This window comes from Echeneis naucrates, chromosome 10 (genome assembly GCF_900963305.1).
Source record: "Echeneis naucrates chromosome 10, fEcheNa1.1, whole genome shotgun sequence".
In the NCBI taxonomy this organism is placed as follows: domain Eukaryota; kingdom Metazoa; phylum Chordata; class Actinopteri; order Carangiformes; family Echeneidae; genus Echeneis; species Echeneis naucrates.
The window spans coordinates 25,211,319-25,238,471 of record NC_042520.1 but is presented as its reverse complement, the minus strand read 5'-3'; the positions used below and the strand labels follow the sequence as shown (position 1 = coordinate 25,238,471).

The 27,153-nt window shown below is 40.8% G+C and overlaps 2 protein-coding genes across 2 annotated transcripts; one reads left to right on the top strand and one right to left on the bottom strand.

Annotated features, from left to right (window-relative positions):
• Nucleotides 1-741: 741 nt before the first annotated feature.
• igbp1 (immunoglobulin (CD79A) binding protein 1) lies at nucleotides 742-4,596 on the top strand. Its single transcript, XM_029512518.1, has 3 exons — nucleotides 742-1,231; nucleotides 2,274-2,606; nucleotides 2,910-4,596. Exons 1-3 carry the CDS (start codon nucleotides 752-754, stop codon nucleotides 3,180-3,182), a joined length of 1,086 nt encoding a protein of 361 aa, XP_029368378.1. The 5' UTR covers nucleotides 742-751; the 3' UTR covers nucleotides 3,183-4,596.
• Nucleotides 3,905-11,093, bottom strand: LOC115049905 (magnesium transporter protein 1). The gene is made up of 10 exons (XM_029512520.1): nucleotides 10,971-11,093; nucleotides 9,141-9,310; nucleotides 8,936-9,053; nucleotides 8,406-8,546; nucleotides 8,180-8,320; nucleotides 6,983-7,072; nucleotides 6,840-6,903; nucleotides 5,811-5,885; nucleotides 4,800-4,890; nucleotides 3,905-4,705 (listed from the first exon to the last, which is right to left on the bottom strand). Exons 1-10 carry the CDS (start codon nucleotides 11,049-11,051, stop codon nucleotides 4,690-4,692), a joined length of 987 nt encoding a protein of 328 aa, XP_029368380.1. The 5' UTR covers nucleotides 11,052-11,093; the 3' UTR covers nucleotides 3,905-4,689.
• Nucleotides 11,094-27,153: the final 16,060 nt, after the last annotated feature.

Here is a 27,153-nt window from a genome sequence, read left to right as displayed (position 1 = left end):
AGAAACATCTACCGAATGCTTTATAGCTCAATATTTATGGAATTACTTATTTCATCTTTTCAAAATTAATTAACATTACTTTGTAAAAAACAGTTTTTACTTAAACATGTAGGAGTTATTTTGCAGGTTTCTGTCTGATGCATTTGCATACTCATGAATATTCATAAAGCCTAGATTTTTCAATGAGGGGGAAATAGTGCACGTGTTTTTAGCCTCTTTGAGAGCTTTTTCAGACAATTTTTTTGTGGGAAAGCAATTTCAATAAAAAAAAAAAAGTCACAGCAGATCATTTTTACACATTTTAAATTTGAATCACTTAACACAAACGCAATTTTACTAAATATCTGTTCTATTGTATCTTAACTATTTAACGTTATTTATCAAGTTTATGTGCCCCTGTCAGGGGCCTGTAGGATTTTTTTCAGTAATCCGAATGGCCAGCAATTTGGTTGTTGAAAGGTTTTAATATGATCATCTGAAGTTGAGTTCAGATGTTAAACTCAGAAATATTTCTGGGTACATTTCTAAAATGAAGATAACGCGGGAATGAACGCAACTCTTCTCTTATATCTAGTTAGTTTTTAATATTATGAACGCAACATAGAAAGAGCAGTAATAGTAAGATTATTTTTAAAGCCATCCGCTGTGTAAAGTTATAATGTCTGCTCGGTGGGGGGCAGCAATTCTCCGTTAAGACCTGCTCTGCATAAAAATACAAGACGTAGAAGACGGAGTCCGGAAATGTAACAAGATGGCGGAGTGTGAAAAGAGCAGCGATGTTAGGCAGACATCGAATTTAGACAGAGAGCATCCAAACTTATCTGAACTGCTAGATCGTGGGTGGAAGACATTTGAAGACGTGGACAGTACACATGAGGTGCTGAGCTCGAACAATGTCCAGATAAGGGTGAAACGTGGGATAGGCATGCTAGAAGAAGCATCCAGAATGGCGGCTCAGCTCGATTTGTTCAGCCGAAACGAAGACCTTGAGGAGATCGCTACGGTGGACTTGAAGTACTTGCTGCTGCCAGCTCTTTTAGGAGCTCTGACTATGAAGCAGACAAGCCGAGACAAACGACTCGAGATAGTCCAGACAGCCCGGGTTTACTTCATGGACTTCCTGAGGAGATGTAAGGACTATAACATATCACAATTCAAGCTGCCACTTTCAGCCGATGAAGACACGAGTGGATCAGACCGAACTTCAGAAAACGGACCTTCAGCAGCCAAGGTGAGTGGTTTAAAGGTAGCACAGCACCTTCATCATCATCATCATCATCATCAACATCATCATCATCATCAACTGCAGAGATCTCACCCTGGCTGAAGGTGTGGTGCCACTGATGCAGAAGTGCAGATCAAATTTTAATGGTGGCCTCATGTCAACAACAGAAGATGTATTTGTCTGAGGTGTTTATGAGATTTCTAAGTCCTTTAAGTAGAGGGAATATGTAAGCACCCACCTGCGTTTGGATCAAGTTGAATGTATAAGATCACCACCATCCAACCGGCTCTTAAGTCACAGTAACGCGTGTGTTATTAGATCATTGTAGATGGAAATCTGGTGAAATGACTGATAGGATTTAAACTTGGTTAACATTACAAAAAGATCGAAACTTCAATGGCAGGTTGGAGCCATAGCAGTTAATATCATCAATTTGTGAAAGAGTTTTGTAGTAAATTTCAGAAGAGAGGAAAACAAGCATATAAAACATGTAACATAGTCAGGGATGGACAGTAATATATTGACAGAATGCACTTTTAATACTTACATATTTTCAAAATTAGGTAGTCCGGGGCTTTAAACTAAGCAAAACCATTGACTGAATAGCATCACTTGTATTGAAGTAATATTTTAAGAGGAGTATCTATTTTTCACTTGAGTAATGGGATTTGAGTACTTGAACATAGTTAATATGTTAATATTAAAATAACATTATAAAATAAAATAAAATAAAATAAAAAAATCAAATAACATGAATAATAATTCATGTATTTTATGGGTAAAGACCTGTAAGCTCAAAACTGCTTAAAAGAAGTTAGCTCACAAATCTGTCAAATACAGTCGCAGCTCTCGGAGACGGTGCTTCTGAGTATGGATGAAATACTGATGCTCATGATGGCAATACTGCTGGCCAGATAACAGTCGTGAGGGGGCGGTCATCGAAACAAGCAGATGTTGATGTTGATGGAGAAGCTAATGTTAATGAAGTTATATACCAAAAATATTTAGCAGAGCAAAATTGAACTATGTGTGGTTCTTGTTGTTCCAGTCTTCTCCCCACTCATCAGATCTGGTCATCATGGCAGCACAGAGACAAGCTAAGATTGAGCGATACCGTCAGAAGAAGGAGTTGGAAGCCAGACTTTTAGATGCACGGAGAGTGGTTGACAGTGGGCAGGCCGATGACGAAGCCAGCAGAAACTTTTACCTCCTGAACATTCGGAAGTGGATCACTGCATCTCTGGATGAAATAGACACCATTGATCAGGAGTTGGAGATTCTCAAGAATATGGGTGTTCTTAAGCAAAGTGCCACCAATTGGCCTGCCCAGCCTGCCAGGCCTCCCATGAAACCATTCATCCTCACTAAGGACGCTGTACAGGTGAGACTGTCTAGAAGTTAGGCATATGGGGGAGGCATATGTTGTTTGCTCTGCTTTTAAGCTGGCACTGGAGGTAGTCCCAAAGCCAGAATCTTGTCTGTGTAAAGGGAAGGACCAATGTGCCATCTCTATCCAGGCCAATTAGAATCACTGTTTCCATTAGAGTTTGACCATCAGACAAGTATGTGAGTAAGAATTTGTTGAGAGGTTACTACAACAGGATACAGTCGGCTTAAGTTGAAGAATCCTCTGCAGATAAGTGGAACATTCTTAAGTATGACTGTGTGTTTGGGTGGTCTACAGGCTCAGGTGTTTGGTGCTGGTTACCCAAGCCTTCCTACCATGACAGTTGATGACTGGTATGAGCAGCACAGGAAACATGGAGCCTTGCCTGACCAGGGGATACCCAGGAGGGCCGTTGTAGAGGACGACACAGATGCAAAGGAGAGGGAAGAAAAGGAAAAAGAGGAAAAGGCTGAAAATGATGACGATGAGACTTTGCTTAAAGCCAGGAATTGGGATGACTGGAAAGACACTCATCGCAGGGGGTATGGGAACCGGCACAACATGGGATAACGCATAATGCATATCTATGTCTCCATTTTTACTCCAGAGGTTGACACTCCTCATAATTCTGATTCCTAAGTCGGTGGATAAAGAAACATCCCACCATCATAAACCAAGCAGCTTGCTGACTTCTGATTGATTAATGTTCATGTTGACACTACAAGTGATTTCCTAATGTTACAGTCAATCAAGGCAGCCTTCTGTAGTGATATTGCTCTAATACTCACAGGACAATAAAGACTGATCAAATATGCAGTCAAACAAATTAAAATCACTTTGACTCTGTTTACTTCAATTATTATTAATATGGAGTTCAATAGCCTATGGTTAGCATAAGGTTAGAACTGTTCTGTGCTTGCTACCATATACTTGTTACATTTATCAAAGACATTTAGCTCAGGTAAGGCTGAACTATTCTGTCATTGAGAAAGGTATGGCTGTAACTTTCAAGAGCAGCTTCTATAGGGGCCCATCTGACTAGACAGGAGATTGGTATTCTGAACTGGAAATCTTTTCACAGGCTGATCAACACTGTCCTGACAATCCAGTATATATCCTGATCTGTTACTGTAGGAACAGACAAAATCTGCAGAACAGGTGTACCTGTTCCTCAGCTTTGGATACACTGCAACCTCATTGAGTCAGAACATTCCGATTTTATAGATTACATCTGCCATTGTATGTTTATCCACAGGCCAAGCACTGAAGAATAGACCAGACCAACACTGGGCAGCAGTTAAGGCACTTTAATATCAGAATAACATCAGACCAGATATTGTCCTGATGAGGCACAAAGATTTAAAGCACTTCAATGTTTGACACAAAGAAAAAAAAAAGTTTATTTCACAAGAAAGGAATTTCATATAGCTCTGGGATTAAGACCATTTTTAATAAAAGACAAAAATTATCTTCAAAAAGAACACACTTTCTATTTGGCAAATTTAAATGGAGGAAAGACAAATGATTCTGTTACTGCTGCTAAACTCTGTAAAACCTTCATCTACTTTATACTGCTATGTTCCAAACTGATTTGCAGGAAACCCTGAGTCTGAGAGGCTGCATATACGTCAAAGCATCCACTATGTAAGATGTCATGATATTGTTAAAAACTAGAAGTAATGGTGAAAGACCAACTTCCAAAATAATAATCGTTACACAAGCAGATGTATAATCAGACTGTCTAGGGGCTCGGCAGTGTAAGGACCACAGTTCACACAGACAAACGCCCAGAGGCCTGACCCTCACTATGGTCAGTTTCTAACACTGTTAGTTCTGACTTTTACCAATCAACAGTTAATGAAATAAACATTTTGTCTTTGTAATGTGTAGAAATAAAGATTTTGTAAACAAGCAGTTTTGGATGCACACTGGAGGTGAAGGTTCTGTTGCAAAGGCACAGGCAGCATGTGCCTGTATGAGTGTTGGCACAATCAGATGAGCCATGGCTTAGCAAAAAGTTATGTGGCATCCTTGCCACACTGCTTGTCGACAGAACGTCCTGTTGATGTGGTCAGATCTAACTTATCAGGAAGCTGCAACACAGACAAGAGTTTAAGTTAATTGTAAACAAGGATTGTGTTGATGAAACTGCAGGAAAATTAGACAAATGTGAAGGTGTGCCTGTACCTATATGGGTATCCGTGGTACTTGGCTCTGAAAATGGACAACAGACAGCTGAAGAACAGCATCACCAGACCGATACCTACAACACACATGACTGACACACACACACATACAGAGTTCATATTTACTATCAGCATCTTGTTTAGATCATCTGTGACTGTTCTGTTAGAGACAGACAGGGAGCAGTCGTAGTAGAAATGAAACACAGAAGGCTAAAAATGAAAAATAAAATGTGTTTGAGTTTAGCCTTAAAAATGAAATGCAATTTCCCCTAAGCCCGGATGAGCCAGAAGTAGGTGATCTGAGGGTCCTAAACATCTGGGTAGGGGGAAAAGCAGCTGAGAGCACCTGGGATCCAACTGTTAAAGGCTCAGTTTAAGGCTTGAACTACCAACTTGACCTGGATTGAGTATTTGACTGGTAGTCATGAATGAAAGTTCAGGTGCGATGCTGTCCTGAGATATCACACAGCAGCCTGTCTTAGGCATTTCACATCAGCTGTAGATGACAAAATAGACTGGGCAAGACCCATTTACTCACTGAATTGGAGAACTGGTTGAATTCTGTTATTTTTTAACTTTAGATAGCAACCTTGCAAATCAGTGCCAATATTAAAGAAATACATTCTGTATTTTGCTGCTTTGATGACCTGGACTGTGTGTTTGTTTGCATTAGTGTGTATCTGCAAGTCAATTCTGCATCTAGTCACTTCAAAACTAAAACATACAAACAACTTCCTCAGAAAGTTTCCATCATTAATTATGATGATGATTAACACGACTATTACTAATGGCTAGTATTACTACCCACTTTTCTGCTTGTATAGATAGGGCAGAGACAGAAAGGAACATCAGAGAGATCACAGGTTTGAAAAAAGCAGGTTGTCGCAGGACACTAGAAAACGTGGTGCAATGTTGTCAATATCACTTCCTCCAGACCAACAGATTCATCTCCTCCCAATAGTTTACAAATGTTCACAGTGGCAGTGAGTGAAAGTTCTGTGTGTGTGCATACTCTTCCTCTTTCCGATGTCTATGTCAGAAGTTGCAGCCTCACACAACAGCACAATTCCCGTAGTCACAGCAGCATCTGATGGTGAGGTTAAGCTTCAGAAAGGAAATGCAATGCATGACATTACGCCAACAATTTGACAGCTACACTGTGTTAAGTCCTTTAAAGTCAGGCATGCCCCTTTCACTTGTCTTGTGGAAACAGTATCTGCTCCTGGTACATGGTTTAGAAGTATGATCTACCTTAATTAATGGTTATGGTAATATATAGCAAACCAATCAGAGCTGCCGCTCATTCCTTTTTAGAAACAGGTGAGTCTGCACCTTGGCTGACTTGCCATTATTGTGATTTCTCACACTTAATCTCATTCTGTCAGTCAATCTGAGTCCGATCCTAACAGCAGTTGAGTGTTCTAATCACAGGTCAAGGAAGTAATATGAGATTACTTTGTTACAACACAACAGGAAATAAAACCTTGGTTTTATTGTGGATTTCTGGACAAACTTAGTCAAGTTGATAATTGGGGGACACTGGTGGGTTTACAAGGTTACAACAAGAAGCTTCTCTGCTTCAACTTTTTAGAGCAGAGAAAGAGTTCTCATCTACCTTACAGAACCAAAAATCTGAAAATCGTGGCCAGCTGAGCCTGCTTGCACATAATTGATGTATTATGTGCCCACCTATGCCTGCTCATCTTACTCTTTGGAAAGTGTGCTTTTAAGATAATGTTCCTAATCACAAATCAGAAAATTGATAATCGTCTGAACCTCAAACTAGAAAATATACTTCTTGTGCTATGCACAGGCTACAAGTTTTAGCTCTGAAGGTTAGAACTGTGTAGGGAGGTAAAATCAACAATGATGGAGCTAATGATATGATTTAAATTAACAGCCAAATCTGGAGCTGGAGTAGGAGTGCGGGTGACACTGGGAGCTGACCCTAACTTCATTATTTCTTGTTCTTGTCTGTGTATGTTAAAGTCTCACAGTTGAGTTTGTTGTGACTGTGTGAGGTGTGCCAGCTGAAGGATACTGAAGAGCAGGACGATGTGAGTCTCAGCCACAAACTGGGCCTGACTGCTGCCGTGGATGTAGCTCTGAAAACAAAAGGATGATTACACACACAGTTGTCACACATCACACTGTCAGGAAGGATTTGGTGTGTGTCTGACTTACAACTTGCCCAGTGCTTGGGTTCTTGTGTGCATATGGTGGTCCTCTGATGTGATTCCACATCTGGCCTGAAGTCATGATGAGGACAAAGCACTGGCACACAAAGCGGAGCACAGCAGTAGGAGATGGGCATCATAAAATCTAGATACATCATTGTCACTGTTTTTCCTGATCAGCTCATCACAGCATAACACCATTCTGAAGCAAATCATGGGGTTCTGTTCTTGATCCTCCGCCTTCCTCCCTTCACATTTTCCTGGATTTAACTATTGCTGCTGGCATGTTGGTACTCAGCTCTTGATGCTCTTATATTCAGACAGAGCTGAGATGCTGGTGATTTCCAATACAGACAGGTGTAACAGCAACATTGGTTGAAGAACTTGGTGCTCAGTTTGGTGAAGCTTTCCTACTATCTACGTGTTAAGGGTGTGCAGATTGTAAAAGACATGCAGTGTTGGTGGCTCATGCTGGAATTATTCTTCTCACCTTTGTATTGTCCAGACTGGATTTGTAATAAGCTTTTTTGCATGTTTTAGCTTCTGAGCACATATTTAAGAGGTCCACACTTTGGCGCTTCTACTGACAGAAAACATAAATGGGGGAGATCACATTACACGCATCTGATATGTCATTCTAAGGTTAGTTCTCTCAGAATACAGGACTCTTGTGTGTCCCCCACTGTTAAAAAGACGCCTGCAAGCTGTCAGGCCTTCTCCTATGAGATCAGCTTCCTCTGGAACGAGCTCTCTGCTGGAAATAGGTTGTGTGGTTTTGACCATGTATTTTTTTATGTTCAGACTCAAACATTCTGAAAATGTATAATGTTGCCTGACAACATTTATTTTTTACTTTTTAAGCCATGTTTTTTTTCTCTGGATGTAGGGTCTCACGACACATGCCCCACTGAAGTTGGTGGTAACTGGCAAAAACCTATTGCTATTATCTAACCCCACCTTTGCAGATGATTTGCTTCAGAATGATGTTATGCTGGAAAGGAAGAAAACACACACATTCAATTTTTTAGAATATTAAAGCTAATGGTTTTGTTGGAGACTTGGGAGACCTGTTTACTTCGACCATGGGGCTTTTGTAAACCCTCCTTTCCTTAGGATACCAACATTGGATTGCCTGTGACCTCTGTGGCACAATTCATAAGGAGTATCATGTATTATTGTGCACAGGTGTGCTTGCTGTTAATACCAGTGCAGAGAAGGCCCAAACATTCTTGTTGAAGAGAAACTCCAGATTATGTCTTCGTAAATACGCCAGTCCTCCGATCACAGCCAGGAGGAAGCCCAGCAGCAGAGGCCCTGCATAGTTTGGAGGACGGATGACGCGGATCTGTCACACAGGTGAAAGGGACTGTAATCAGAGGCTGCTATAATCATTATAGGCACTCGATTCAGGCATAATATGAGACACTCACTTGCACATCTGTCCTGTCTGCCACCCATCTGGCCAGCTGCTCTGCACCAAAACCTCTGACCTGTAGCTCATACGTATCGGATCGACGAGGTTTCCCCTTGGATGGGAAGTGGAGGAAGGTGGGAGCAGAATTCATATTTAACTGCAACACAAATACAGAAAATACTCAATACACATAAAAGTGGGATCTGTGTTATTGTTTTTTTTTTTATTATGTGATCTTTGTTCACAGGTTCCATTTTCATCATAAGTATAAGAAGTAACAGTATAACTCCCTTCTTTGACTTCTGTCATCGCTGTACTGAGCTGCAAGATTTATTACCATTCGAACATTTTCCAATCCAATATCCACTTTAAGTCTGCTTACACAGACGCCCTGGTTATATTATACATGCATTAGAAAGAATAGTTTGCATACGAACACGTTAAGACCCTTCTGGCAGGTTTAGCTGCTCTCAGACCTCAGTTAGAAAGGCTTTCTGTTTCAAAGGCATACTGCACATGACAAAGCTGCAGAAGATGATGCCTCACCATCTGAAAGACATCTGAGCCTTCATCAAAATCGACCAATGCAAAAAAGACTTTGTTTGTAAAGGCGGAAGAGTAACGCCAGGAGTTAGCCAGGACCTGAAACTCCTCATCAGCTTGCCTGAAACAAAACACATCAAAATTCTTACCAAAGAAAATAATAAACAAATCAAACAGCAGGGTTGTTCCATCTGCTCTTGCCTCTTACCTGCAAACCCCACATTGTCTCTGTGGCTGCAAGGCTGTGAACATTATGACCACCGAATAGTTTCTTGGAGGAGCCTTGACAAAGCGACGAAACTTATCTCCATTCATCCTGATCACTGAACGCTTAGAGGCCCACTCCATCATCTGAGTCACCTTCTCTGACAGGAGAGTCTACACAGGCCAAAGAGCATATAGGCAAAAAGAAAAAGCAAAAAAAAAAGCCAGTGAGAAATGTCAAATGACACAGGAGCAGAAAAATATCTGACTCATCCCAAAAAAACAAAAAGCACAACAGACCATCAAGTCGCACACATAGGAAAAACACAAAATATTTCCAGAAAGCAGACTTGAGGAGAAACACTGGGCTTCTTGTCACCTTCTTGTGCTCAATCACTTGCCAAACCTGTTTGTCTGTCTTCTGCAGATGAGCATGGTGTCTTTGACACAGTTGCCTTTAAACTTTGTCTCCAGTATCTTGCAGCTGATATATATATATATATATATATAACAACCATGCCACGTTCAAAGTCACTCAAATCACCTTTCTTCCCCATACTGATGCTCGGTTTGAACTGCAGGAGATTGTCTTGACCATGTCTACATGCCTAAATGCGCTGAGTTGCCGCCATGTGATTGGCTGATTAGAAATTAAGTGTTGGACAGGTGTACCTAATAAAGTGGCCGGTGAGTGTGTGTGTGTGTGTGTGTGTGTGTGTGTGTATATATATATATATATATATATATATATATTTATTTATTTTTTTTTTGGGGGGGGGGGGGTATATGCCATTGTCCTCATAGTGTGTGTCACCCTTTTATGAGATAGATGCATATATAGTCTTGCAGCTAAATGTTTTATTGTTTCAGTGCATATGTGTGACTATCACCAGCATCACCTGGACGTAGTTTGTTGATCTTCATTGTGTTAAAATACGTTAGTGAATAGATATTTAAACTTTTAATCACATAAGAGAGTAGATTTCAACTCTTTACACCCACTCGGCAAAGTCTAATAAATAATGTCTAGTGGATGAGATTGAATAAAATTTAATGGTTTTATATATTGACTGCTAATCTGTGGTTTTTATTGGACTGATTAACTAACTACCTAAACATTGTGTAGTTCCAGTTTCCCATTTGAAGATTAGATTCACTTCTAGTCCTACGTCAGTGATCCCAACCTGAAGCTCACAGCACCTCCTATGTGTTGCAGAATTAGTATTTTGGAACAGGTTCAATATGTAACTCCGAACAATGTTGGAATACTTATTTCACATGTAAGGTTTGGCAGTGACAGTTCATCGAGGAAAACCCCTTGAAAAGCTGAAAGAATATCATTTGAGGGCGGGAATCACAAAATGGTTTGGGCTGTAGTTCACTAACATTCAACATGGATCGATTATTCTATACTGGCTTCAACGAAAAAGTGCGTGTGCGCTTTTAAAGGGTTGGAGGCTTCTTCCGGTTTGTAATGGTTGTTTAAATGCAGCTCTAATTCGCGACAGTGTATCGTGTACAGCAGAACGAGTGCTACGGCAGGTAATCTTTGAAGCGGTGTTTTAACTACTGTCTTTAGCTAACTTGGGCTGAACGGTGAAGCCCCGGACCGTGAACCTCCACTCCACCTGCAGAAGTTGTGACCATGACTGAGGCTCGAACACGTCGTTAGTTGGACTCCTCTGATTTGCTGGGAGAATCCTATAGACACACGTTAGCTGTCTGTGCTCACCTTTAGCATAGCTTCCCAGACTCACAGACAACTTTGACACCGTGTCTAACTGGCCCAGACTTTGTGAACTCTCTGAGCTTTAAGTTGTGAAATGTGTGTTACCTCCTTCTTCTTCTGGGCGGCCGTGGGGTCATGGTGGCAAACGAAGAAAACAACGAGCAAAGTGATAAGTTGTCCAAACATTCTGCGAGAGCTCCGATTCCGTACTACGCCGCCTCCTGTCAGTTTGCTATTGGTCAGCTGTCAGCCAATCAAAGTGAACTGTCACTTTGAAAAAAGCATTTTTTTTTCTCTCCTGAAACTTTATTCAAAGAGCTGGAACAGACACATATTGGCAACGTACTCAAGTTTATCCTGAAGTGTTCAATAATGAGACCAAGAGATGAGGACTTAAAAGTTGTATGCTGTTTGTTGGCGTCCAAGAACTCGACAGCGCGAAAGCCCTATTGCATTTGTAGGGATTATTATCATTATTATATTTCTTCCACTGGCTTGATTGCCTTTTTGGGTTAGGGTCTTAGACTTAGACATACCCCAAAACTCATTAAATTCAGAAAGCATGCTGGAAATGTGTTACATTTCAAAATTTTATTAGTTATAGAATTGTCAAAGGTGGCTCCACAGCGCCACCTTTTGTTGAGCCCCAGCTCAGGATTTACAAACATATTTAACATATTACGACTATAATTGGTAGACATATGTATCATGGTGAGTGTAGTTGGAATACAGGGGGGACCTCCGGTATGTAAACCATGTGACCAAGAGGCGGAGTTCAATAAACAATGTAGTCATGTCTCAGTTTAGCTCCCTTGGTTTATAATATATATTGCCCGGCTAACTGAACATGGTGTCAGAAGTTAAACACAGGATTACTGCGTGGTGAACTGCATAGTGTACAAGTCTAAAGCGCATTGTTTGCGCATTCGTCAAGTGAAACTACTTTCAGCTAGTTAGATTAGCGTTAGCACAAAACAGCAGCAACAATGGCTCAGTTCCAAGTCAGTTAGGGTTTTCATCAACAGCACACGACTGGATGTGGAATTTGATAGTTTTCGCATTGTGCGTGGACTAGACACACAGGACGAAGAAAACCACGTGGAGCAGCGTTGTCATGGTTACCGCAGAAACTCTGCTGCATTTAAAAATTTGAAACTGCTGAGGAAATGTAGCTTCTGTTATTTGGTCAGTAAAATAGCTTCACTACTGAAAAGATATTTGATGTGGAAAACAGCGACTCACCAAACTTACCTCTTTTTTAATTAGGGGTAGGTAGCGACCAACAATGAAAAATTGTTGTCCTTTTTGTGCTCTTTTCATGCTTCCGCTGTCTCCATCCATGCCAAGCATACAGCAGGCAGAAAAGGCGGGTTGGGTAATACCAAGTATTCGGCGGGGGAAGGGGGGTACATTACCGGAGGATGAAACATGCTACTGTTTTGCTGGTAAATTATATTAATAAAGAAAATCAACAAGATATTCATGCAAGATAATGCATAATTTTAGAGAGAGAGAAAGAGAGAAGCTCAGTCCTTCCTCCAGCAGCCTAGGCCTATAGCAGCATAGCTAAAGAGTAGAGGATTTCAACTTTTTAACTATAAACTCTGTCATACAGGAAAGTTTTAAGACTGATCTTGAAAATTGGTAAAGAGTCCGCCCCCCCAGACCGATACTGGAAGTTGGTTCCATAGAAGAGGAGCCTGATAACTGAAAGATCTGCCTCCAGATTTACTCTTGGAGACTCTAGGAACCACAAGTAAACCTCCATCTAGAGAGCGGAGTGGCCTGCTAGGACAGTAGTAGAACAGGAGGAAGAGCAATCTTGTATGTTACTCTTTTTCAGAACATAAATGAATTAGATTGTTGTTAGATTGTTGTAAATTGCTTGGCTAACTTTTGTCATACTACATAGATTTCCCAAAGATAGCCACAGGAGGAAACGGTGGAAAGTAGCTCTCCGGATTATTCGCAATCAGTGTCTGGGCAAGGTATCAAGGTGTTGTTAATCACTCAGTTTGTACTGGCTGACATTGGTGCTGAAGATGTGTTTGGTCTGGGTGGGCCCATTCAGGAAACACAGTATGGAATCGACCACCTCCAGCATGTGCTGATGTCACTGGTTGTTTCTGTGTTCCACAAATTTAGGCTGCACCACATAGCCACACTCAACACACTGCGATTACAGAGTGGTAACACATGACAAAAAGTGCAAAACCATTACTTTTTTAAAGGATTTTATTGTGATTCACAGAAAATGTAGTGTACATAGCCTGTGTGTGTATAGTGTTTATTACCTGTGTGTATCAATAAAGTTCTTTTTTTAGCCATTTGAAAATATTTAATACATTGTTCTTGGTCCATAACTTATTGTCTAGTATAGTAGTGTATGTGTGAATGAATAAATGAGAGGTATTAATGCAAATGCAAGACCCAACCAGCCTCCAGCCTTGTTTAAACTCAATTTACAATTTATGTTTTCAAGGTTCTTTGAAGTGGCCAGACTCATGCACATGACATCAGCAGGTGTAGTGGAGCACTTCAAATCCATATTCGCACTTCATGGCATACCAGAAAACAATTACACGACCATCTGGATGGGAACAGTTTGTTTGAAGAGTGTCAGTCAGGATTTAGAGCCCATCATAGCACAGAAACAGTGCTGGTTAAAGTCTCCAATGACATTCTAATGGCCTCAGACAATGGATCAGCCTCCATACTTCTCCTTCTAGATCTTAGTGCTGCATTCGACACCATAGATCATAATATTTTACTACAGAGACTGGAACATGAAATTGGCATTAAAGGAAAATCACTAAGGTGGTTCAAATCCTACTTATCAGATAGACATCAGTTTATTCGTGTAAACAACAGCTCCTCCTCATGTACTGTAGTCAGTCATGGAGTCCCGCAGGGTTCGGTACTTGGACCAATCCTCTTTACGCTTTATCTGCTTCCTCTAGGCAACATTATCAGGAAACACAGCATCAACTTCCACTGTTAACAGACGACACTCAGCTGTACTTATCAATGAAGCGAAATGATGTCTTCATGACCCATAATTTTTTTTTCTCCTTAATTCTGACAAAACTGAAGTTAGAGAAACACTATCTAATCATCTAATCAGTCTGGACGGCATCACTTTGGCTTCCAGCTCCACTGTTAGAAACCTTGGAGTAATTTTTGACCAGGACATGTCCTTTGTCCCTCACATAAAACAAGTCAGTAGGGCAGCTTATTCCACCAGAGAAACATTAGGAAAATCAGAAACATCCCCTCTGTCATGGTTTGTCCTCCGTACATACCTGCCTCCAGTAGTTTTCCACTCACCACTCCCCTGCTCACCCAATCTGCCAGCCACACCCACCTCGTCAGTCACTCCATTCGCCTGTTCACTCAGCTGCAGCTCCTCAGCAATCAAGCCAGGTTAAAAGCTCCACTCTCCTCCACACTCACTGCCAGATTGTTCTTTGTATCCATGCAAGACTTTCCAGCAGTCTTCCTTCAGCTGAGCTCCCAGTTCCAACCCTGCCTGCCTTGTCTCTGCCCTGGTAAATACTTCAGCCCTTCTGTTTGTGACCACGGATCTGCCTTGCCCCTTCCTGGTTTTTGTCTGCCTGCTCACGGGGCTGCTTGGAGTCCTTCACCCCCCAAGCCCCTTAAGGACTGCCATTCCCCCTTTAAACTGAACTATGCTTATTTACCTGCTTCTGCTGACAAAAGTCATTACCAATCTACCTGGTCTTGTTGGTGCTGCTTTTGGGTCCAAACCTCACCCATTACACTCTCTCAGGATGATGCAGAAAAATTTGTCCATGCATTTGTAACTTCTAGGCTCTCTAGATGGAGGTTTACTTGTGGTTCCTAGAGTCTCCAAGAGTAAATCTGGAGGCAGATCTTTCAGTTATCAGGCTCCTCTTCTATGGAACCAACTTCCAGTATCGGTCTGGGGGGGCAGATTCTTTAGTAATTTTCAAGATCAGGCTTAATTTTTTTTTTTTTTTTTTTTGGGTGTGACAGAGCTTATAGTTAAGAAGTTAAAGTCCTCTACTCTTTAGCTATGCTGCTGTAGGCCTAGGCTGCTGGGGCAAGGACTGAGCTTCTGTCTATCTTTCTCCCTCCCCCCTGCATGCGCTGACAATGACATTATTATTATTATGATTATTATTATTATTATTATTATTATATATATATTTTTTAAATCCCTGTTTCTCCTAGTTCTAAGCATGTGTATTGCATTTACTAACCATGTTTTCCTAAAGTCTGTCTCTCCCAATTCCTCTCCTCTTTCCCTGTCGTCATCCTGCAGGTGATGACTCATCGCCATCCCATGTTCCTACAACGCGTGCCTCTCTCTCTCCCTCGTTAAGTGCCTTGATGTAACTTTGTTATGATTTGGTGCTATACAAAAAAAAAAATTGATTTGACCAGATGTAGTGCGCTCAGACAATGGGCCACAAATCGCTTCTGGGCATTTCAGAAAGTTTGCGCAGTTCATGGAGAGGTGGAGCAGGCCGTAAGGATGATCAAAGGTGTAAGAGCCGCTTAGGCACAAATTAATATTTGGTAAAGTATCTGTGTTAATTACATACTGCATATGCCCTGGCTGTATTTAAGTTCATGTTGCAGTTTGTGTCTGATATTGGACCTGAGGGGTATTCCAAAAAGCAGGCTATGTGAAAACTCTGAGTATGTTAACCCTGAGATGAGGGAAACTCTGTTATTGGTTCCAGAGAGAGGTATCTCAAACTCAGTCAATCAGCATGGTAACAGACTGAACATAACCTGCTCACTTAAGAAATCCTGAGTTTCTACCTGTCTCCTCCCACACAAAGACCACTGTTAGACATGGATTGTCCATTCATTCCCAATCCGATTGATATCGAAGGCCAAGTAATTCGAATTGCTTTACGTGCCGGGAGATTAGATGTCCTGGCGTTTCCAGGGGAGTATCTGTCATTTATCTCAATAACATTCTCCGTACATCACCAACCTTACACAACCACAGAATACTTTGAACAGCAATCTCAGGCAAGATCTGTCTGGAATACTTACAGCTGCCAGGTGTTCAATAGTTTAAGTCGGAGGCTGAACGAGGCAGATGACGCCATCCACAACTGTTGAAGGGGGTGGAGTTTTTATATACAAGAAGTGTTATATACATATCAGTTTTTTTTTTTTGTTTTTTTTTAAAGACAAAAGTTTATGCTTACATCTGATGGAAGTAGTTGTGTCCGGGGGGGGTGACAGCTCCTCACCCTCTGTCAGAGGTGGTGGTGGTGGCGGCTCCACTCGTTTTTGGGGCTCTGCCTTCTTTCTTTTGGCTAAGCAGAATTCAGCTGTTAATCTCTCTTTTTTAAGACCCCCTAACCCAAAGATTGAGTTTTTCAAATTATTAACATGTCTATGTAGTGTTTGGGACATTTCAGCTGCAACGTCTCTAGTGTGTGCTATAACTGAGCATTTTGGATTTTAAAATGCAGTTTCAAAACAAGATCTGAAAAAGTAGGATTCAGTTTTTCAGCTCCTCCGTTGGCTTTCATATGTCACAAATCCTAGCAACCAATCCGGTGGATTTTCTTTCCCAGTTCGTTTACATAATATATTCAAAGACTGGGAGCAACGTAAAACAGACAGCGATGGCGAACGCTTGCTCTGTGTTTGGGTGTGGAGAGGCTAATCGTGATACCAGCCTTCATCTTTTTCCAAAGGATCATACCATGCTGGAGAAATGGTTGCAATTTATTTGGAATGATAATGTCCCCCAAAACATTCCAATTTAAACGCGGGTCTGCAGCAGGCATTTTGAGGACAGCTGCTTCTTGAACCTGGCGCAAAAACGGATGGGTTTCACCACGAAGCTCATTTTGAAGCATGATGCTTTTCCAGCGTTCTTCCTGGGGTTGGACAGCGCACCGCCCACCGCTCATGAATATTCATAAAATCTGGATTTTATTTTTTTTTTAATTTATTTATTTTTTTCAATGAAGGAGAAATAGTGGATGTACTTTTAGCCTCTTTGAGACAAAGTTTTTGAGGGAAAGCAATTTCAATCAAAAAATAGTCATAGCAGAGCATTTTTACACACTTTAAACTTTTGGGTAGGGGGTCTTTAAATTAATAGCTTTTATTTTGTTCGTGTATACATCGTCACTTTTAGAATTACCTCAGTAAAAATGGGTAAGCATTGTATGATGTGTTCATCTACTCAGTGGGCTATTAAATGAGATGACGTTAAAACATTTTGTTCGGCGTTTAAATTAATATCTACTTTAATAGCTTAAGTAAATTAAAAAAAAAATTTAAATTAAAATCGAAGTGAGATACAATCAGCCCAGCAAAATATGCCTTACCTTTTTGAATGATGTTTTGATATTTCATTTTTCACTGCTGCTACTGTTAAATGTAAAATCAATCGAAGAGTACATCCAAACTTACGTGTTGACTCGGGTAGTAATTTTTTCTCCTGCTGCAGCGCTGTAACATTTCGGGTGAAACGTGCTCATACTCTCCATCGGCCTGCATTAAGACCTCCCTGGTGAAATAATTTGATTTTTTTTTTCTCGGTTGTCATGGTGACTCATGGTATGCACGCGCTGAACTCAAAGTAAACATACTCAGAGTTGATTGAACCAACTCAGATCAGCTGTTCTGGAACCAGATACTCAAGTTTCCCATCTCAGAGTAAGTCAACTCAGAGTTTAGGGATAGACTAGGCATAATAACGAATGTTTAGTAACTATCTGAATTTCTGTCTTTCAGAGATATTATTTTGTAATGTAAGTGAATATTCTATCCATACATATAAACTTTAAATATATCAAAATTATAAGTAATCTTTGAGTAAACTGCGAGTATCATTGAAGTAGGCCGTCTCGTGGCTGGGCCAAGTGTCCTCTTTTTTGGAAATCAAAATCACCCTAGGCAAAGTTGATTTGATTTGAGTTATGAGTCAGAACTAAGAAAACTTTGTACAGATTAAGTGGCCTTTGCTAATTAATTAATTACACATTAATTGGAGTCGACTATATAATGAACGAGAAAAACAGTGACAAAGTTATGGCTGACGGATCAAACTCACAGAAAAGTCCGTGGAAGAAAGGCTTTATCATCTCATAAATATGAGGAGGGGAAAGCTGAGACAAATGACTGCAAAAACTAACGAAATGGAGCAGTTAAGTCAAGGATGAAAGTACTCAAAACAACATTTGAGGAGTTCAAACAATGCAACAGCTCTATTCTGCTTTATCTCAATGAAGGGGAGAAAAGTACAGACCAAGATGACTGGTTCAAACTTGGAGCAGACAGATTTCAGGACTTTTTTGAAAGAGCTGATATGTGGATTAAGGATGCTGAATTTTACAAAGAAAAACCTCAAACATATCATGATGAGACATCTCATATGGACAATGTGTCTATGGTGTCACGATCTATTGCATCAAGGCCCAGCAGTGGACGGTCCCGTGCATCATCTGCCAATTCTGCACGTTTTGAAGAAGAAGCAAACCGAGCAGCCCTTGAATCTAAGGCAGCTGCTCTTAAACAAAAACATGTTTTAGCATTAAAGGAGGCACAGCTACAAGCAGAAAAGGAGAAATTGGAAGTTCAAACCACTTTAGCAGAGGCCAATGCTAGAAGAAGATTTATGAAGGATATGATACCCAGGAAAAATGTGATACAATGAATGAATATGCTGATGAGGAATATTCATTCACTGGCAGCTGCAACCCACCAACTGAATGATCATTCAAGCAAAGCAGTGACCGATGTGAATAAAGAGCTACAGCAGTATAAACCAACCTTGAACAAGGGGCCTCTGATCATGCAGGATCTGAATGCAGAAGAAATGGAGATCATCAACTATATCCAAGCTGAAATCTCATCATTTAAAAGGAGGGACACAACTAGTGAAAGGGAGCAGCCCCATCCGTAAGCTAGACCCAGTTCTGCAAAATGGCATTCTGAGAGTAGGGGGCCGGCTCAGTAAATCTGCAAGGCCTGAGGAATCCAAGCACCCCATAATCATGCCAAATGATATGCATCCCACAATGCTGCTTCTGAGGGACATACATGAAAAGGTTGGACACTCAGGGAGAAACCACATGCTCTCTCACCTTTGCCAAAGGTTCTGGATCCCTTCAGTGAATTCTGCAGTGAGAAAACTCCTATTCAGATGCGTTACATGGAGAAAAATCTAAGATAAGGCTTATAGACAAAAAATGGCAGATTTGCCTGCAGATAGATTGTAACCAGACAAACCACCCTTTACTTCTGTAAGTGTAGATTATTTTGGGCCCATAGAGGTCAAAAGAGGTCGCACCATCGTTAAAAGATACGGGGTATTGTTTACTTGTCTAACAACCCGTGCTGTGCACTTAGAGGTGTCTCACACACTTGACACAGATTCATTCATAAATGTACTTAGACGGTTCATGTGCAGGAGAGGGCAAGTTTCCATCATCAGATCTTACAACAGCACTAACCTCGTCAGTGCAGATAAGGAACTACATGAAGCTATGCAGCAGTGGGATCTGATCAAAATACAGGATACTCTTGCACAAAAGGGAGTCCAGTGGGTTTTCAACCCACTTGCTGGACCGCATTTTGGTGGAGTGTGGGAACGTCAAGTGTAATCTGTAAAGAAAGTCTTGAAGTCTGTCCTGCACAAGCAAACAATAGATGATGAGTGTTTACGGACTCTGTTATGTGAAGTGGAGAACATTAATGGAAGATCACGAACCACTGCATCTAACCACTGCATCTGAAGATCCGAACGATCTTGAACCTTTGACACCCAGCCATCCCTTGCTTCCCCCAGGTCTGTTTAGCAAGGATGACTGCTACTGCTGTTGGAGATGGAAGCAAACTCAGTATCTGGCAGACTTATTTTGGAAATGGTGGGTGCGTGAGTACTTACCCAGCCTACAGGAATGGCAGAAATGGTACAAAGTCAAGCAAAACCTAACGCCAGGAAATATTGTCATGATCCTGGATGACAATGCTCCCCCGAAGTTCTTGGCTTCTGGGAAGATTTGTGAGCACCACATCAGACTCTAAAGGACTGGTTTGGCATGTGCTGGCCCTAACCCTAAACCAAATCCAGTACTCTAGAGAGACCTGTTGCTAAACTTTGTCTTATATGTGAAGTGGACATGTAAGGTACAAGAGGCTGCAGAAGTGTGTGCAGATTAGCACCTCATTTGCATATATCAGTGTTAAAAATATTACACAATTTATCTATGCATGCATCACGGTAAACTGCACGCTGTCAAGCTTGCATGATGGAGAACAGGTAGTGCAGTTTAGGAAGGATGTTGCTGAGGGACTGGATAGAATAGACAAAACAGGACTTCCAGGAAAGTTAAAGCTGTGGTGTTTGCAGTTTGGATTATTTCTCAGGTTGATGTAGCCACTGTCAGTATATGAGATTTCAATATCTGCTGCAGAGAAAATGGAAACACTAGTAAGCTTTTACATTAGGAAGTGGCTCGTTGTTCCGAGATGTTAAAGCACTGTGGCACTGTATGGGAAAGTGTCAGGTTTAAACCACCTAGAACATTATTAAAAACACAGAGAAGAAAGACAAAGGACAACAGCGCTCATTTTACTTGCAAGGAGAACAGACAGAGATGTGCTCAGTGACACTCTCTACCCGCTCTTCTCCCCTCTTTTTATTTCCTTAGGGTGGTCCCTAGTTACAAGATCTTGCAGCTCTAAAGGTGAGAATACACAGCTGCAAGTAGTGAATGAATAGACGCTTGTTATATGATTTATCCTCCCTTTCTTCATAAATCTTCTTCGAAGGTTGTTGCTTCTTCTTCGGAGGTTTGACCTCTGCTCCGGTTTCTGCATTCTTGCAGGGTCAGTAAAAGTTGAGCAGTACTGTGATAATCACTTTATGTACATTTATTCTAACATTTCCCTCCTGTTTATCACATTCTTGCTCAACTTCTCATATCACTCTGCTCAGTCACTTCATTAAGATTTTCAACTGCGAGATCATTTTTATGAGCACAAGTAAGTTTACACTTGGAGGTAATGTCTTTAACATTTATAATCTTTTTAACCTGAGAACAAATCCAGTACATTTTTAATAGGGTCTTCTTCTCCACTACTCTCCTCGTCAGTTTGAGAATTACTATCCAGCAAGGGATACATTTCAGCCACTTTATCTTCCATGGGTGAAATTGCTGTAGTAATTAGACGTTTAATAAGAGAACGCAAGCAGGGCACACAACAACATCCACACAAGGTTAAGATTGCAGCAAACACTGCTATAGAGACCAAAACAGAGGACACTAGAGCTTTATATTTTCCAAAGACATCCGTCCATGAATCCCACATTGAGGTGTCAACCCCAGAGTGTTCTTTCATCTTGCCATTGAGAGCTCGGAGTCCCTCTATGGCCTTAGTAAGGCTGCCATCAGCAGCTGTGTTGTTGGGGATGAACGTGCAACACTGCTCTCTGAACATAGCACACACACCTCCTTTCTCAGCCAACAACATGTCCAGGGCTATCCTGTTCTGGAATGCCATGAGAGAAGTTGCAGACAACTGTCCATGTACCGCCTCGAAGCCGCTCTGTGTCCAATTACCTAACTTTTGAACGTTGTAGTGGATGTAGTTGATCCTGTCTGCATTTTTATTAATTGTACACCACCAACATAAAAATGACTCCAATCCTGCTGCCACCTGATCTACTAATTTGTATTTATCTGGAACACCTCGAGGTACACCAATTGCATCAATGTATGTAGGATCACCGTCTGATAACCAAGTTGCAGATCTTTTCTTGCGGTGCCATTGCTCAGGTAAAACACTAGACAAGTTAACAGTAAGTTCTTTAGCAGAGATAGGGTGTATGGACACTGGTAGTAATAGTGTTACTAAAGCACAAAATCCTTTCACATCTTTAGGCAATTTGTCAAATAATCTGTCATCACCACACCACCACCAAATGTCTCCTCGAGGCACCGGTTTGAAATGTCCAGTCACAATTATTACCTCAGAGCACCATTCACTGGAGAGATTGCCTAAAAGGTTTCCACCTCCTGTTATATTTATACAAGTAAAGTTTCCAAATGCAACTCTTTTGGAAAATATAGGTTTCTCTTTTTCTGATATAGTGACTGGAAATACAAAATCCCACTTCGCACAAGTGATATTCGGATTTGTTTTGTTCATCACTTCCACAACACATTTTTTATCTATTGTTGCAGGTACTATTTGTAATATCGGCCTAGGACCCATACAAACTACACAATCACCTTTAGTCGTATTTGCAGCTTGTTCTACCATAAGTAACCAGTTGTTGCTTTGTCCTGTAATACCTGTTATAACTTGAAACCATTCATCAACTTTTATCTCACCATCATGGTTAACAATTTGTATGTTAACAGCACCTTTGGGGCCAGTCGTGAGGCCTCCTATGATGTCATTTTTCTGTTCCGTTTGTCCTGCTTCAGCAGGGCTGGTCATATTAGGGCAGAGACTCAAATGTACACAGGGGTCCTTAGCAGACTGTCTATATACACAAAGGCTACATGACATGGGGCCTGTGTAGCATGATCTTCACTATTATCTTGTAAAGGAACTGCGGTGGTATTAAACTTCAAAATTATCTGATTATTATCTACACCAAGTTGTAATCGTTTAGTCCAGTTCTGTGCACGTGGATGGTACCCGTATGAGCCATGTGACCATCCACTTCCACTATATGCAAACACTTGGCCCCATCTGTTCCCTCCAACATGCTGGTAAGCTCTATCTATTTTCTCAATTTTATCTTGTTGTGAGTCTAGGTAAAATATATACCCTTTCCACTGATCTGCTGCATATCCCCCCAGTTTAAATGAATTCCGGGGTATGTATACAGTGCTACCAAACTTACTTGCATTGTAACAGACATAAAGTTCAGTTGTGGTTCTTTCTCCATTATGGGGACTGTTACATGGATTGTATGGCAGATTAGGCCATCGTCTTTGAACTGATCTTAAACTACATCTGTTTCCTTCTTTCATCTGATTTAACGTTTGTACTGTATCTGTTCCATCCCCTTGGGGTGGCTTCCACAGGTGCCATGTTAGCAGAAAGGTTATTATAAGGAATATAGTCACCAACCATCCTCTGATGGCCCGTGATAACAACTTAGGAGTCATTTTAGTCGAAAATCAATCTCCTCTACTTGGTTTGGTGTCTTGTAAAAACTTCACTGACTTTCAGGTCTATCCAGCCTCTAAACGTCTGGATCTACCCTATTATCAGTCTTATGCTCACCTCCCCTATCGGAGCTTTCAACTGAAATGACCTTTTTACAGTGCGTTAAATGAATCTATGTCTGTAATGAATCTATACATTTCTTTAATCTTTTTTTTTTTTTGTATGATTTACAAAATGTGTGCCATTATCACTATATATATTTTCTCAGGAATTCCATATCTTGGTATTATGTCTTTACACAGTGCCTTAGCTACTGTTATTGCATCTGGATGTTTTGTTGGAAAAAGCTCTATCCATTTTGAAAAAGCATCTATTATGACTAAACAGTATTTCTTTCCCTCACTTTGATTTAGCTCTATAAAGTCCATATGGATACTTTGGAATGGATATTGAGGTATAGGGAATCGCCCTCTACATGGCCTTAAATTCCCTTGAGGATTGTGTCTTGCACATGTTAAACATGATCTACAAAAATTTTTTGAATAAGAGTTAAATCCATAAGTGGTATAATGCTGATGTATCTGTCCTACCATCCCTCCTGTTGAGACATGTGTCACTCCATGGCTCAATATTGCCGCCCACTTGTATAAATTTTTTTTGGTAGGATAGGTTTGCCGTCTGGTCATACGTACATGTCGTTTAGTAACTTCGCTCCATTTTTTTAACCATATCTCTTTTTCAGATTGAAGACTTTGTTGTTGCATATCTTTTCGTGTAGTGTCCTCTAAAGTTGTACATTCTTCCACGGTCAGCACTTGAACCTGTCCTGCTGCTGCTTTTGCTATTTTATCTGCAAATGCATTTCCTAGAGAAACTTCATCTGTGCCTGTCATATGAGCTGCACATTTACATATTGCAACGGCTTTTAGCAGCTGCACTGCTTGCAGCAGGCCTGATAACAGTTCAGCATGAGTTACTGGTTTACCTGTAGAGGTAACCATGCCTCTGTTTTTCCAGTATTGTGCAAAAGTGTGTACTGTAGCGAAAGCATACTGGCTGTCTGTATAAATTGTGGTTTCCTTATTCTTCATCAATTTACATGCTTCTGTTAATGCCACTAACTCTGCAGCTTGCGCTGAGTAGTGGGAGGGTAATTGTTCTGCTTTTAACACTGTGTTTTGTGTAACTACTGCATAGCCTGTCTGGGTTTTCCCTTGTTCATTCTTCTTTGAGGAACCATCTACAAATAACACTTCTCCTCTTTCTAATGGTTGATCTTTAAGATCTGCTCTACTTTTAGCTGTTTGTTCAGCTAATTCTTGACAATCGTGTTTCATTCCATCATCAGGTACTGGCAACAATTTTGCCGGGTTTAACGCCGTGCATCTGTCTATTGTTAAATGAGGTTGGGATAAGAGAATAGACATACATGACAAGTGTCTGACTGGTGATAGAAAAGTCATATTAGTTTGTAATAATAGCGCTGAGACTGCATGTGGTACTTTTAGTACAAGTGGATGAAACAATACTATGGCTGCACTTGCTTCTACTGCCATCAATGCTGCTATGACTGCTCTGACACAGTGTGGTAGCGCACAGGCCATGCTGTCTAGTTTTGATGAGAAATATGCAATAGACTTCATTTTACCACCATGCTGTTGCACCAGTACGGAAGTCATGAAGTGGCCTTTACAGTCCACCATTTGAATAAAAGGTTTACTATAGTGTGGTAATGCTAGCGCTGTACTGGACACCAACATTTGTTTTATCTTACAGAATGCTTCTTCTGACTCTCTGGTCCAGCATAAAGGCGAAGTCATCTTTAAATTTTCTTCATACATTAACTTATTTAAAGGTGCGGTTATTTTAAGCTGCTTTAGTTAACTTTCCACTAGCAGATCGCACAGTTACACTTTGATCACTGAGCTTGGCGTTTGGTATAATTTCTTTGCATGTTGTTCTACACACCCCCGTATCACACAAGAAGACGATGCTTTTACCATTCACATATAAAGTTACCTCTGGTTTTACTGTGTTTAATGCTAGTAGGTCTTGGAGATTTAAGATCTCCTCTGCTCCTAACGAGTCCTCCTCATAAATTTTTTTATCTGATTTGCCTAGTCATTTAAATTTATCTAATCTTTGTGGACAGTTTCTGGCCATATGTCCCTCTTTTCCACAATACCAACACTCTCTAGAGTTTTGTTGATATCCTCCTCTGTATTTTCCTCCTCGGCCTCTGCCTCTAAAACCTCCTCTTCCTCTGTATCTGCCACGTCCTTGGCCTCTGCTGCTATCCTGGTAGAACACCTCTCCCTCTTTTTCCTCTTCTCTCTCCTGATAAAACACTCCCCCTGTCTTTCCACTTTTCTTCTCCTTAATTACTTTTTCTGCATGGAGGGCATGGTTAACATAGTCCTCCATGGTTCCTGTAGCGAATCCTATGTAATGTTTATTAACCCAGTAACGTATTCCATCTCTTGATCCTGCATGGAGAGCATTTTTTAATTGTTGCTGGAATGCTCCATTTACATTCCCATCATCTTGCAATCCACTGTGGATTTTGAATTTAGTTGTCATTCTTATCTTATATTCTTCAAAAGTTTCATCCTCCTTTTGTTTTACTCTACCTATCTCAGTGTAATTAGCTCTATGTCTAAACCGTAGAGTAACTCCGTCATTTAGATTTCGTATGCGGTTACTCAACTCTGGATCATCATGAGCCAGGGGACGGCCATTTACGCCTAAAGGATTCCATTTGTCCCTGATATAGTGCCAGTCTGGTCCTAGTGCCTGCATCCAAACCTGTTGTACTTCTTGTCCGTTCAGGTGATAAGAACGTCGCAAATTTTCCATATTCTGAACGAACTGTGTGACATCCTCCTTATGGGAGGTTACTCCTTCTATGGCTTTCTTTACATCGTCTATAGTCCATGTCCTATAGACTAGAATGACAGGATCATTAAACTCATCAACATTTGGATTTGCTACCTCAATCATTGGATAAGTCCCTACCTCATCCTGTTGTATTACTGGCGGGGATTTCTCTCCTGCGGAAAAAAGTTTTCCCATCATTTTGGACCAGTCTCCTACTCTTCCCCTAGATCGAGTATTTCTAAAGGTTTCTGTTGGTTCATCATATGGTGGTAATTCATTTAAGTCTGGGTAAAGTCCTGGTCCTGGTCCTGAGGGAGCTGTACCTGCAGCCCCCCCTTCTGCCCCTTGGCCTAAGTCTCGGTCGTCTCTAGGTCGTCTGCTAGGTCCTGTCTCATCATCTTCTTTTCTCTGATACATTAAGTCTTTTTCACAGTCTTTGTCTTTATTTTTTTGTCTGCATTCCTGCTCTTTCCTTTTTTTTTCTTTCTCTCTCCTCTTCCTCTCTGCTCCGCTATTTTCATCCAGTACTCTGTTTCTTCATAACCTTCCTGCTTCATTTTTTTTTCTTAGTTTTTCTTATAATACTTTCTTTCAATACACTTATCTTTTGTGTATTTAATTTTCCTTCAAAATTGTGTTTTACAATTCATCTATCTAATTTTTTATTTTTACATGGATCCTGTTGTTCTATAAACTTCCAATCTTGACACTGCAATTTATCTCTTGGTTTTTCTTTACTCAACCCCTTTCCCATTTTATTAATTTGACTCGACCTTTGCAACACTTAGGGTATTCTAGAGGTCGATTTTTCATCAGTGGGGTAGTCTCTCAAATTCCTGTTGTGGTAATTCTCACTTCAACTCTTTCGAGTGGAGAATTCTTGCCTTTGCATCCACAACAGTTGACTACTTACAAATCCCACTGTTTTGTATGAGACGAAATACCTAGTGGTATGTCAATCTCCTTTCACACTCACATTCACTCTCCTACTCGGACATTAAGGGTGCACACCAGGACTCCGGCATCCTCTACTGAGACTCCCTTGGTCTCACGAGACTCCCTTGGTCTCTTTCTCTGGGACTCCCTTGGTCCCCTTCTCTGGGACTCCCTTGGTCCCCTGAGACTCCCTTGGTCTCTCTTATTCTTTACCTGCCAGTGTCTAGAATATTCAGGGCTTGTTCATGCGCAATGACCCCTAGTCATTCGCCGTGGCCACTCACTCTTTTTAAGTCAAGACTCAACTCACCTCCGTTGT

Excerpts from the sequence above, each read along its gene's own strand:
- igbp1 (XM_029512518.1), top strand. The coding sequence starts at position 752 with ATGGCGGAGTGTGAAAAGAGCAGCGATGTTAGGCAGACATCGAATTTA. Across the intron at positions 1,232-2,273 it reads ACGGACCTTCAGCAGCCAAG|TCTTCTCCCCACTCATCAGA; the intron begins GTGAGTGGTTTA and ends TTGTTGTTCCAG. Across the intron at positions 2,607-2,909 it reads TCACTAAGGACGCTGTACAG|GCTCAGGTGTTTGGTGCTGG; the intron begins GTGAGACTGTCT and ends GGTGGTCTACAG.
- LOC115049905 (XM_029512520.1), bottom strand. The coding sequence starts at position 11,051 with ATGTTTGGACAACTTATCACTTTGCTCGTTGTTTTCTTCGTTTGCCAC. Across the intron at positions 8,547-8,935 it reads GCTCAGATGTCTTTCAGATG|TTAAATATGAATTCTGCTCC; the intron begins GTGAGGCATCAT and ends TTTGTGTTGCAG. Across the intron at positions 6,904-6,982 it reads ACCCAAGCACTGGGCAAGTT|AGCTACATCCACGGCAGCAG; the intron begins GTAAGTCAGACA and ends TTTTGTTTTCAG.